The sequence below is a fragment of the Mirounga leonina genome, unplaced genomic scaffold, assembly GCF_011800145.1.
Source record: "Mirounga leonina isolate KUSES-001 unplaced genomic scaffold, KU_Mleo_1.0 Mir_150, whole genome shotgun sequence".
NCBI classification, from domain to species: Eukaryota; Metazoa; Chordata; class Mammalia; order Carnivora; family Phocidae; genus Mirounga; species Mirounga leonina.
Genome location: NW_023270374.1, coordinates 29,032,920 through 29,045,675, shown reverse-complemented (window position 1 = coordinate 29,045,675; position 12,756 = coordinate 29,032,920). Strand labels below are relative to the sequence as shown.

The 12,756-nt window shown below is 51.8% G+C and overlaps 1 protein-coding gene across 1 annotated transcript in view; it reads right to left on the bottom strand.

Moving 5' to 3' along the window:
- Positions 1-271: 271 nt before the first annotated feature.
- The window catches only part of CTNNBL1 (catenin beta like 1), a 162,237-nt gene continuing 149,752 nt past the window's right edge, over positions 272-12,756 (bottom strand). Inside the window, exons 14-16 of the mRNA XM_035006293.1 lie at positions 11,208-11,345; positions 10,900-10,972; positions 272-467 (exon numbers count right to left, since the gene is read on the bottom strand). Coding sequence (XP_034862184.1) covers positions 379-467; positions 10,900-10,972; positions 11,208-11,345 — 300 coding nt within the window. The 3' untranslated portion in view covers positions 272-378. The remainder of the gene's footprint in view (positions 468-10,899; positions 10,973-11,207; positions 11,346-12,756) is intronic.

Sequence of the window (12,756 nt, the reverse complement as noted above, 5' to 3'; positions counted from 1 at the left end):
CACGTGCCTTGTGTCACTCTTCGGGTCAGGGCTGGGGGGCCCAGAGAGGTCACCAGTCCACGCGCTCCCCTTCCCCGCTCCAGCTGGGCAGCCTCCCCGCAGGACTCCGGAGCAGCCGCGGGGGCCACCGTGATGCTCTCTGAGCCTCCGTTCCCTCACAGCGAGTGAGGCCCGCCACTGACCTTCCTCAGAGGCGTCCCAGGACAGCTGCTGGGAAAGAGCCGGGTGAAGAGCAGAGGGTACTGCTCTGCTACAAAGAATGCCAGCCAGGAATACCAAAACTAGCTTTAATTTGCCCCAAAGTCACATGGTGCCGTGTAAAAACTTTCTGGATGGAGGCCCAGAGAGAGTCCATGCTGTCTGAGGCCAAGGGGGTTTCTAGAAGTTCTCCAGCAAGCCCAGGATGCGCTTTTGCTCGTTCTCCCGGAACTCTGGGCTCCGGCCGTCCCCGATGTTCTCCGCATACTCTGGGGGAGACAAAGGCAGCGTGAGGCATGGCCTTCCCTAGATCCCCGCTCCTGCCGAGGCGCATGCTGTGCTAACACCTCCATCAGCACCCCCGGGGCCGCCGTGGCCGGAGGTGCTCGGTGCACAGGGCCCGGCTCACCTGTCCTCACTGAGTCCTCCCCGGCCGCACCCCCCACTCACGCACGCGGTCATCGGCGCATGAGAAGCGGGTGCCTGCCACGGGCACGCTTGCTCCGGCCAGCGTCTGTCAGAGCGGGGCCCTGACCAGCAGCAGCATGCAGGAACTTGTCAGAAACGCAGACCTGGGGCCCAACTCAGACCCACGCACAGACCCAGCAGTCCGTGTGAATGAGCCGTCCAGGGAGCGACGACACACGCAAGTTTGAGAACCACTATCTGAAGCAACAGGGATAAAGTAAGGATCCAAAGAGATGAAAAATCTCCGCTCTTGTGAAGCCCACTTTCTAGTGGGGGAACAAGCAAGTGAACAGCACAGAGAGGGGGGCTGTCAGAAGGCCTCACAGAGACGTGAGGAAGACCTGAGGCAACTCCGCTGGGCAGGCCTGGGAGCGAGCGGCAGAGGGCTGGCCAGTGAAGAGGCTCTGAGCGTGGACGGTTAACGTGGAGGTCCGTGTGGCCGGAGCTCGGCCCTGGGGACCGGAAGGCGCGGCCACAGACCACAGGGCCTGTGGGCCGCTGCAAGGACTCTGGCCTTTCCCCTGCGCCCAGAGCTGTGGGAGGGCTCTACGCGAAGGAGTGACCGCTCACTCCAGTGGCTGTGTGGGAGATGCCCTGAAGGGGACAAGGGCAGAAAGTGGGAGAAGTGATTTGATGGTGGCTGGGACCAAGAAGGTCACAGCAAGGGTGACAAGTCTTCAGATTTTACATGCATTCTGAAGATAGGCTGGAAGTGGGGTGCTAGAGAGACACGTGGATATGGACATCACCAAGAAGTATGACAGAATAGTGGAGAAGGTGACAGTAAGCCTTGCAATCCCCCATGAGGGGAACAGGTGCTGCACCACCAAGGAGGGGTTAGGGTACAGTCCCTGGATGTGAGATTCACACAGCTGGAAGTTTTTAGGTAAATGGGGAGGTGGGAGAAACAATGGTGTCGAGATGGTCCTCCCTTGTCTTCAGTGGCAGGAGGACGTGGGAGAAAAGAGCCACCACTGGAGAGGGCCCACCCCTGGGAGAGGAGGGTTTCAGTTAGAGCACAGAGGCAAGGAGAATGCTCTAAGAAGGAGGAGAACACAGAGGATGACAGTGAAGACAGATCTCCAGAGAACACCATCAGAGCATCAAGGTAGGTCACCACGTGATCGACTTTACCCAGTTATCCCAGCACGATACTTACAGCTCCCCATTTCATTTTCAAAAGTATCCCCTCAAATTATATAGTCACCCTGGTTTTAGGAGGTGGGGGCACACGGTGCAGAAATGCTGTGGGACTTAGGGACTGGAGTGCAGGGCATGGGGGTGGGGGTGGGCTTCCTGCAGTGAGTCCCAGGAGGAAGGACAGAGAATGTGCTGGAAGGGGAAGGGAGGACAGTGTTCTCACTGCCCGCAGACTCACAGAGGGGAGACAGTGTGACATCGTGGGCTGGGTTTGAACCCTGTCTCCGACTCACAATCCTAAGTGACCTTGGGAGGGTCTCCTCTGAAAATGTATAGAAAGTACTTGGCAAATAACAGATGTTCAAGACACACAGCTCCCTCCCCGAGGCTCCTTTGCTCAGGCCAGCAGGGCCACATGTGGAGAGCCCACATATCCCTGCAGGCCCCTCTTAAGGGCCCTCTTCTTGGTGAAGCCTACCTGGTGCCCTCTTCCTCTGGCTCCTGTCCTCAGGCCAGGGTCCCCATCACAGGACTTCCAGAGCACCCTGAACTTGATGGGGAGGTTCAGGAAGGCAGAGGCATGTGCCTTACTTTTGGCTGAATACCGAGCAGAGTCTGGCCGAGAGTCAACTGTCCGTGTGGCGTGGTGCACAAGCTCTCAGAGTAGTGGACTAGGGTGACTGCTTGCGTCCCTGCCCCGCTCCCCACACTGGGCAGCTTCAGGTAGAATAGACAACTCTGGGCAAGAGGCTTTTACATAATAAAACATCTGCTGATCCAAATCAGACAAAGACCGGGGAGAGAGAAGAAAGTGTGCAACCCCTCCCCTGCTCCCTCCCACCCCACCGTGCTGGGGAATAACTCTGCTCCTGCCACTTCATTTTTCCTCCTTCCTCTTCATTACTTTGGGCATGTGCCGGAAAACGGGATTTGGGATTCAGACATGTGCCAGCTGTGTGTCTCCCCCTGGAAATAGTCCTCTTCCATTAGATGCATTCATCACCTCCACCAGCAAATGGCTGTGATGCCTTCTATGAAAGGCCCCTTAAAGAAAGGGCTGGGGTAATGGGAGAACAGGATCTGGGCTGCAGAGACAGCTAAAGGGCTGTACGTAAGTGCTATCTCTTACTCACGTGTGAATCATCTAGTAGTTGCTGCCCCAGGAGACAGAGAAAAGACCATTATAGCATTTAATACCCCCAGAGGCATGGTCTGGAAGCAAGAGTCTTAATGGATTGAACTAACACTTTGCTCTCCTACTGTATTCTCAGACCCAGGAGGGAGGGAAGTGGAGGAACAGTCTGATCCTTTGGGGCAGTGATTTTCCAACTCAAGCCAGCTTCCCTGTAGGGACCTAATCTCTTTCTAGAGACCCACAGGTAGAGGAAACCAAAGTCCGTATCAAGGGGATTAGAAAAGGCCAAGGCCTTAGAAAAAAAATACAAGCACACAGAGTACCCATCCCATGGCCCATCTCCTGTTACTCTCTGTGGGGAAGGGGGAAACCATCAGATTCGCTGGTGTCTGGCAACAGGCTGAGAACAGAACAGGCACAATGTGGAAGAGGGGCTGTCTCCTCATAGTGGGTGCCAGGTGTGGAGGTATGATGACTCGTCTGATCTTGGTAGCAATCGTGCAAGGGAGAGAATGCCATCCCTGTCTGCAGACAAGGACACTGAAGCTTATTAGAGAACTGGAGCAACGTGCCCAAGTTCGGGACGGTAGAGAGGCTGAAATTCAAACCAAAACATGTGTGAGTTGGGAAAAAGGCACCTAAAGAGCCAGTGGGCGGGAGAGCCAGTCCCCAAAGTGGTATCTTTTTACTAAGCAATATGCCACCTTGCCTGTTCCCTGCCCTCTGGGGAGAAACTGCACTGTGAGGGCTCCAAAGCAGCCCAGCCCCACAGGGCTTCTGGCTACAAAGTCCTCCCAAAGGCTAAGACTCTGGATGCCATGTCCTGTGGTAAAGGGGTCCCAGTGGCCACAGATGTGGAGCGCATCAGAATGTCAGAACTGGCAGGGCCCTCAGAAACACAGTGCAACTCTGAAGGGCGGGTGACTGGCCAGGGTCCCACAGGAGGCCAGCCATGGAGCTGGGCCCAGAACCAGGTCAGATGAGGCCCCAGTGCTCTTCCCCGGCCATTGGCAGCCGGCATAGCTGTGCCCCGCGCCCTGACTCTCCGCCCCTTACCCCTACTCATTCTTTGTTTCCACAGTAGAATCCTATTTGGAGCAAATCTTGGTGGTGCCAGCTACCTCTGGTTATTATAGCTGCTGCAGCAGTTTATAAATATTGAACAGATTCCTCCCAGAGGTCTTGGGGAAGAGTTCTCTTCGCTGTGTGTGTGTGTGTGTGTGTGTGTGTGTCTAAGAAAGGAAGAGAGAATGCAGAAAAAGAGAGATGCTAGATGAAGGGGGAACTGGGAGTGGGGTAGAGGGAGAGCGGGCTGGGGGAGAGCGGGAGAGAAGAAGAGGGTGAGTCGGGCTGGAGAGAGTGAAGAAGATGGTGTGCACATCAACTCCCTTCTCTCCTGCCCCAGCATTTTCAAATGCTCTTATAATAAAGGCTTTGATGGAGCTCAAAAACAGGCAGCAGTGCTGAACGCATAAATATTAAAGCAAACTTTAGACAGCGGGTTTACTCTTCAGACATGGAATACAAGCTGTTCTGTTTATGTTAAAAGGGAGAGGGAGGGGCCCTGGGGCTAGTGGGTGGGGAGAACTGTCTTCAGGGCAGAGACTTGGGCCGAGCTCACAAGCCTGGTCCAGACCCCTGAAACTGAAGCCTCAAATGCTCACCCTTTAAAAAATGCAGGAGGAAGGGGGTGAGGGAGGAGAAGAATGCCCCTATTTTCACACTGAAAACTCTGGAAGACACAGGCATAACCACAGACTAGAAACTGGGAAAGGAAAATCCATGTGTAACAGATTCCTTAATGACAACGATGAACCTGGAAGGTCTAGTGTCACACTTCCCTAGGAGGACACTCGCCTGTAGCTACAGGACACAAGTGCATCAGGGATTCCACTAAAATGACACCCACTTAAAGGAGAAGGATTCTGGGTGTTGTACGCAAACAGTGAATCATGGGACACTACATCAAAAAACTAATGATGTACTCCATGGTGTTAATTAATTAATAAAATTTTTAAAAAAGCAAAAAGAAGCAAGCACATGAAAAATAAATAAAAGAGGGGTGCCTGGGTGGCTCAGTCGGTTATGCGTCTGCCTTCGGCTCAGGTCATGATCCCAGGGTCCTGGGATTGGGTCCCGCATCGGGCTCCTTGCTTGGCGGGGAGCCTGCTTCTCCCTCTACCTGCTCTGCCTGCAGCTCCCCCTGCTTGTGCTCTCTCTCTCTGACAAAAAAATAAATAAAATCTTAAAAAAAAAAAAAGAAAGAAAGAAAGAAAGAAAAGAGTAAAAAGAAAAAAAAAGGAGGATACTTATCATGCTAACAGGGGTCATGTTCTCATTGTCCCGAGGACACTTGAGCTGCCAGGAAAGCACCCTCCCCTCCCCCACCAGGCCCCGAGGAGTCTCGTCCATGTGCTGAGTCCAGGCTGCTGTCACCTCCAGGTCAAAGGATTAGGCCAAGAAAGCCAGGGAGGGAGCCTCCATTTGCTGAGCACGTACTCTGTCCCAGGTGCCTGACTGTAGTTCGACTTGAGCAATATTCACACACACCAGGTCCGTGTTTTACCGAGAGGAAACCAAGGCTCAAACACATTATCTACTCACTTAGCCAAAGTTACACAGAGAGCCAGAATCACGCGGGTCTGTGTGTCTCCGATCTGTCTCTTGCTGGAGGAGCTCACGCGCGGACCCCAGCAATAGAGCAGCTGACCTGTGGCAAGCATGTGCGTGCGCACGGTGCCTCCCCGGACTCACGGAACCTGGTGAGGCAGCTTATCTCCAACTCACAGATGAAAGACTGTGGCTTAGAGAGGGTAACAAGCTGCCCAAGGTGAAATGCACGCCTCTCCAGGATTCTCTCCTGCCTCCGAACACTCTAGTGGTCACAAGTGCCACGACTTGGGGCAAGTCACGCACACATCAACACGTCATCGAAAGAGAAATCTTGTCAGCTTCTGCAGCTTCAAAATCTCAGAGGCAATGCGAAGGTTACCAAGAGCCCCAAATCAATATGGAAATACATGTTTATGAGCTTCTAGAGGAGATTTCAAGCCATAAAGCCCAAAAGCAAATCAAAGGGCGAGGAGACAATTTCTTAAAGCATTTTGAAGTCTTTGGCTCAGTCTTTTTGCCACCAATCAAAGAGTTTTGAGTCAGTAATCCTCTGAGCTTTCCCCTGCACAACAGCCCGGCAGGCACACGGTCTTCCGACAACTTTCGCCAGTGACTGAGACATTGAAGAGACTTGCCAGCAGCTTCCACGGAAACACTTGGCACAAGTATTTACACTAAACAGTATTTCCAGGTCACAGTTCCTACACCACATCCAAGGAGGTGGCCCCTCAAGGATGGACATCTGTGCCGCCCTTAGAGGTCTGTCACATGCTTCCAGAAGCCACCTCCTTAGTCACTTATTAGCTTCACAGAAAGGACAAGGGTGGCTGCCAGGGGCCAGGGAAATGGGGGGAGGAGAGATGGGGGGGTGAGTGTTTAATGGGTACAGAGTTTCAGTTTTACAAGATGAAAATCAAATGTGTGGATAAGTGGTGACGGTCACAATGGTTAAAATGGTAAATCCTGACATATATTTTACCACCAAAAAAAGGTACCTCCTCTGTGTAGCCTCCCTGGATCTTCGTTCCTTTTAATCTGCAGCAGAATGAACTCTGCCTTCATGACTCCCGCTCTGTGTCTTAGCACTGACTTCATGCTGCTTTGTGTAGTGATCAGTCATTTCACCTGTGATGGGACTGTATGCCCCCCGGGGACAGGGCCTTCTAAGTGTCTCATTCATCTTAGGAGCCCACCTAGTGCCCTGTGATGCCAGGTGGGTGCTCTGTAAAAGTGGATGCCCTCAATTTTCTTTCTTAAAAGATGGGAGGACTGTATCAGCCAACCAACAATTTAGAGGTTTCCTTCCTGCCAGATGGAAGAACGACTGTGTATAGTTCTGAGTTTTGATCTGGTTTCCAACATTATTAGTGACTCAGGTAATGTCACTTAACCCCCGTAAGTCTTGGTTTCCTTATCTGCAAAATGGAGATTGTAATCCTGTTTTCTAGGGCTGTTGTGAGAACCAGAGAATACACACAGAAGCCTGGCCCAGAGGAAGGACGTGCTCAGGAGTGACCCCTCTACCTACCATGGTCCTGGATTTCTGGAAGAGCACAAAGAAGCCTGAAGCACTAGCTCACCCCCATCCCCCCCGCCCCACCCACAGTAAGCACTAACTGAGCCCCTTGTTGGCACCAGTCATGGGCCAGGCACAAGATGACAGGCAGGAAGACTGTCACCGCCCTCATTGGGCACATGGTGTGGCCTGCCCTTCTCTGGCAAAGAGACCACCCTCTCCTACGTGGGTGCCACAGTGCTCAGGCCTGGAACAGCTGCCAGCTCCAGGGAAGGCTGCACTTTGGGAGCGCCGAGTAAGCAGTCTGCAGAAAGAAGGACTTTAATGAGCCATCAATTATTCCCAGCTCTCTTGGCACCCCCAACAGAAGAGGAGGGAGGAAAATGGTTGAGAAAGGGGACTGAGATACAAAGGGAAAAGACCCCTGCTGGGCTTGCCTCATCAGCGTTTTCCTGGGACCTCAAGGGATACATCAGCTGTCATCCTGCCAGCAAAACTTAGGAAATATGTAGGCCATAAAATCAAAGAAAAAGCTTGCATCTAATTAGTATGTTAAAAAAAAAAAAAAAGGAAGCAACTCAAACTGGAAAACAAAATTAAAATCAAAGAGGACAGACTGATGAGCTGGTTTTCTTTATGAGGCTTTGTTTTCTCATGCTTTTTGATGGAAGGAAGGGTGGAGGAAGAAGGGGGAGGGAGTGAAGGCTTTTAAGGCAGAGGGCCTGAGCAGTCTAGCCATCCACCCCGCCAGCCAGCCTGACCCGTTGTTAACACCAACACAGCCCTGAGGGGATTGCTGGCTGCAGACAGGCAGGCCACAGAGGCTCTGCTCCCCCGCACAACACCATAGGCAGAAGGGCTTCCCTGAGGTGGGAGTGAGCCAGGGCGGGCGCCTGCCAGTGCACGCAAGGTCGATAACCCTTTGATATACTGTCCTATCCCTGGGCTATCTCTCTCTGCCTGGGATGTGTCTTTCCCCCGGAACACTCTTCCCAGTCCTGGGAGGAGCCTCTCCCTCCTCTGGGAGTCCAGGGAATGGCCTGGCTCTCCAGAACTGCTCTTACCACTCCGTTAGCACACTGTTCACAACTTCAACCAGCACTTAGCACGTTGTAATTAGTTTCGAGTATCTCAACTGTGAACGTCTCAAAAATATGGCTCTTGCTTTTTCTTCTTTGCATCTCTAGCCCTGAACACAGAGCCCGGCACTCAGCAAATGCCGGCTCAGTAGCTGCTGCAGCGTGTGTGTCATTTAGCTTGAATTATGGCTGGTCACTTACACATCCGTGTCCCCAGAAGATTATAAACTCCACGAGGGCAGGCGCCGTGTGGCCCCTGAGTACAGTATCTAGCATGGTGCTTAGCCCCGAGACAAGTCTCAGCAAACATCTGCCAAATTCAATTTGCACAAGGGTGGGGCTGAATTCAACAATATGTAAAATATTCGCTGGGTTCTCATTACGTGCCCAGCATTGCTCTGGGTGCTGAGGAGACACGGTGAACAAGCCAGACAACGTCCCCACGTCATGGAGCTTACATTTTAATGTATGAGACACACAAAAAGAGTAAACAAAGACATAAATAAAAACAATTACACATTGGGATAAGAGCTAGGAAGGAAATAAACTGGGTGCTCCGATGGGAAGTAACAGATGGAGAGCGCTGCACGGATTCAAGATGGAGGCTAGAGGCGGGACTGGCGGGTTTACTACCCCACTGGCTGGGCAGCGTGATGGAGGGAGAACCGAAGGGCCGGCCTGAGGCCCTGGCAGAGCTCGGGGGAAAGAAAGCAACAGAGCAGAGGACCAAGGAGTGGTGGGAACGAACGCGGCATCTGCGCAGGCCGCTCCATCAACAAATCTCCACTCCGCATCCAGTCTGTGCCCGACAGCCCACGACACACTGGGGGGCTAGACCGGGACCTGAGGGAGACAGAGGCTGGCTCACAACAACCGAAAACTCTGAGTAACCTAAGGTATATGTGTGAGGATTTCACAGAGGAAAACATCCACCTACTACATGTCAGTATCTGTTAGAAACACCCTTTCTTTCTCAGAAGATCACTGTGTTGATTGCAGGGATGGAAGTGCAGGGAGAAGCCTAAATGCAAGACAGGAGAGCCGAGAGCGATGAAAAGTTCTAATTGAACAAGTGGGTGTTAGACGTAAACGCCATTTACAAACTGGAGTTGCCAATCACCACAGCTTCACCTCGGGGAGGAGGCAGCCTGACATGCTGTGTAGTAATTCACGCGAGCGAGACACGGAGCGGGGAAGGAGCACCCAGGATGCCGCCGTGCTGGGCTCACAGGGTGCTGGGCTTGCTTCCTGAACGGTTTCCCTTTCCTCTTTCTCTGAGGGAGAAAACGAGATCCCAATACCTCAAAGTCTCTGTCTGCAACACGGACACAGTGGAGGTCCCACTGCCACCGGCCTGGGGTGGCCGTGCTAAACACGGGGTTTCCTGCTCCCATGCCTTCGCACACACTGTTCCTTTGTTCTGGGATGTCCCGGTCCCAGTCTCTAAGACCCAGCTCGATGCCACTTTCACGAAACTTCCCGTAAGATTGTAGCCATGCCTCACTTACGATAATGATGATGACAATTATCATCATCATATTTCATAATATTCATAATAGCTAACATTTACGGAGAACTTATTAAGGGTCAGACATTTCAATCTATCATCTTATTTAATCTTCTCACCCATCCTATGAGGTCACAAGAGCAATTGGGTATCTCACCCCAGGTAACACAGTAAGTAACAAGGCCAGGATTCAGTCCCAGGAGCCGGATCCCAGAGACCATGGCTCTTAACTTCTCTTCACTTTATTGTATATACCATTTATCTTCACATTTCATCTCCCACCTGTCATGGGAGTTATAAGCCACTTACAGGCAAACCCTTTGAGTAAATTTAGCCTACTCCTTCACCTTGGAAATGGGCAGAACATGGGCCAGAGCGGGAAAATGAAAATCTGCCCACAGCTACCAGTCTACCCTGGCTCTCTCTGATCTCTGGCAGGAGCCGTGTCCAGTACGGGCCTCTACTGCTGTGTGTGTGAGTCTGTGCTAAGGGGTCCACGGGCACAGAGTCCAGCTCAGGTACCCTTGTGATTGCGAGCCTGCACACCAATGCAGGCCTTGGGAGCCTCCAGCTGAGGAAGGTCCCAAAGATGTCACAGCACTGGAGGGACTCCCTGGGGTAGCTGAGGGCAGGAGGGACGCTCACCTGACTGAGCACTATCTGTGTGCCAGGCACTATCTACCGCTGGGTACGAACTGGACGCTGTTTTGTAGTGTCTCCTGAACCTTTGCAAAAGTTCTTCTAGATCACACTTGCACGGCTGGGGGAAGGCAGAGCCAAGGCTGGATGGCAGGTATGTTCTTTCTGCTACACCACACTGCCTCAGATTCACTTCCTGCTGTCTTGCATAATTCCGGGTATTTCCTGTTACTTCCTTGTTTTTTTCCCCCTAAGAAAACAATTTCCTTCCACTACATGTAGTTTGGAACTGGGCTTTTTGTTTCTTGCTTTGTTTTCTTCTTTCTTTTTAATTTTTAACAAATATTTCTAAGCCCTGCTGCCTCTTGTTTGTTATGTATTTTAAATGCTGGAACTGAAGGGTCAGAGGCACAGAATGAATACCTAGGCCAGTCCTCGGTATCCGGACAAAGATGACCTGGACTCACAGTGCATGTGACAACACACTTAAGCCTGCAGTGCAGAGAATGCTGTGCACCAAATGCCAGGGATATTGACAGAGACTCAGAAAGTAAGCATCACTTAGTTCTCCCAGAGCCTCAGACACAAGCAGCACACAACTCACCCTTGATGATGTGCCTGACGATTTTGATGGAGCTCCCTCGCATGTTCAGGATCTGGTGAACCCTCTGGCGAATCTATGAGGAAGGGGAAGGGAGGGGAGAGAAAGGAAAAGCACTGTTTGTTTTGGCAGACACCAGCATCCATCCTGTGAAAAGTGTGCACCTCGTGCCCACCCCTGATGGAGCGGGCCCACACAGGGTGCAGGGAGTTAAGGAGGGTGGATCCGCTTCTTTCTTGGAGTCTCTGCCCAGGCAGGGGGCCAGGAAGGAGGCAGGCATGGACAGGCCCGTCAGGGGCAGCCCCTCCTACCTGGGGCACGTTGGCATTGCAGATCTCCGCCATGATGTAGCAGATGTGCTGAAGGACAAAGAGCCCCGCATCTAAGCGCCGGAGGTAGAACTCGTCCTCCGTGTCGTTGTCTATGATCTCCCCGCGCCGGACCATGTCCTGCAAGTGAATGAGCATTTGGGACAAATGAACTGGCCAGTGAGCCCATAATACACAAAAGAACAGCAACTACACCACCACCACCACCACCACCACCAGAAGACCATTCCACCATGATGTCTCTTGCTCCTCCCATTATCTTCTAAAGTATCTTTCTTATGTTTTCATTTTTAATGGACTAGAGGTCCAGGGAGTCAGATCAAAGCCCATTTTTTTTACCTATGCAATCAGTCAAGGCCAAAATGATCTCATCCACATATTCAATCTAAAAAAATAAGCTGATGGGGACACAAATCTCAGCTATTTATCTGCTTCCACTCATTCTCTAGTCTTCGCTTCCAGCCCCGGTACATCGCCTCTCTAAAAGACCTACAGATTTCTCTTTCCCTCCCCAGTCAGGTCAAACTCGGGAAGAGCGGTCCTGTCTCCACAATTCTGTCTTGATGCCCTGGTGAGGCTGATGGTGATGGCAAAGACACCCATTGTACATACACGTGCCCCTTTGGGCTCACATTGCGTCAGTAGCAAATGCCACCACCCTTTCCATTTCACGTCACCAGCAGGCACTCCCCTAGGCCAACACCCCAGCGAGCAACAGGAGTCTTTCCCCAACCGTTGCAATCCCAGACCTATCAGACTTGCTGTCCTCAAATCTATTCCTCTCTAGTGGATTCTTTTTTTTAAACAGTTTTATTGAGATAACAATTCACATACCATACAAGTTGCCCATTTAAAGTGCACAATGAGGGGCGCCTGGGTGGCTCAGTTGGTTAAGCGACTGCCTTCGGCTCAGGTCATGATCCTGGAGTCCCGGGATCGAGTCCCGCATCGGGCTCCCTGCTCAGCAGGGGGTCTGCTTCTCCCTCTGGCCCTCCCCCCATCTCATGCTCTCTCTCTTTCATTCTCTCTCTCTCAAACAAATAAATAAAATCATAAAAAAAAAATAAAGTGCACAATGTAATGGCTTTTAGTATATTCAGAGCTGTGCAACCGGCACAATTGTCTTAGGACATTTTCACCACCACCCCTGAGTTCCCCAACTAGTGGATTATTATTGCCTCTGCCACCAGAGCTCCTCTCCCCATCTCTGGGCCTTCGCTTCCTTCCTTCCTTAGGATCCTGGGGTATCTCTGAAGCTAGCACTACTTTTATGCTACCTCTACCACACATTTCCTGATTATGGAAGGCTAACACTGCTCCTTTCCGAAATTCCTGAGCATGCCTCAACACGCCTCTCCCCTGCATGACCTCCTCTCGCACAGTGATTTTCACCATCACCCCCCCGCCCCGTTGCTAACTCCCATCTACAACTCCCTTCATTTCATAAGGGTGGACCATGAACTCTGGTAAGGCAGGGACTGAATTCTGTCTTCATGTGCCCACTCAGTAAACATCCACGCACTGAATGAAG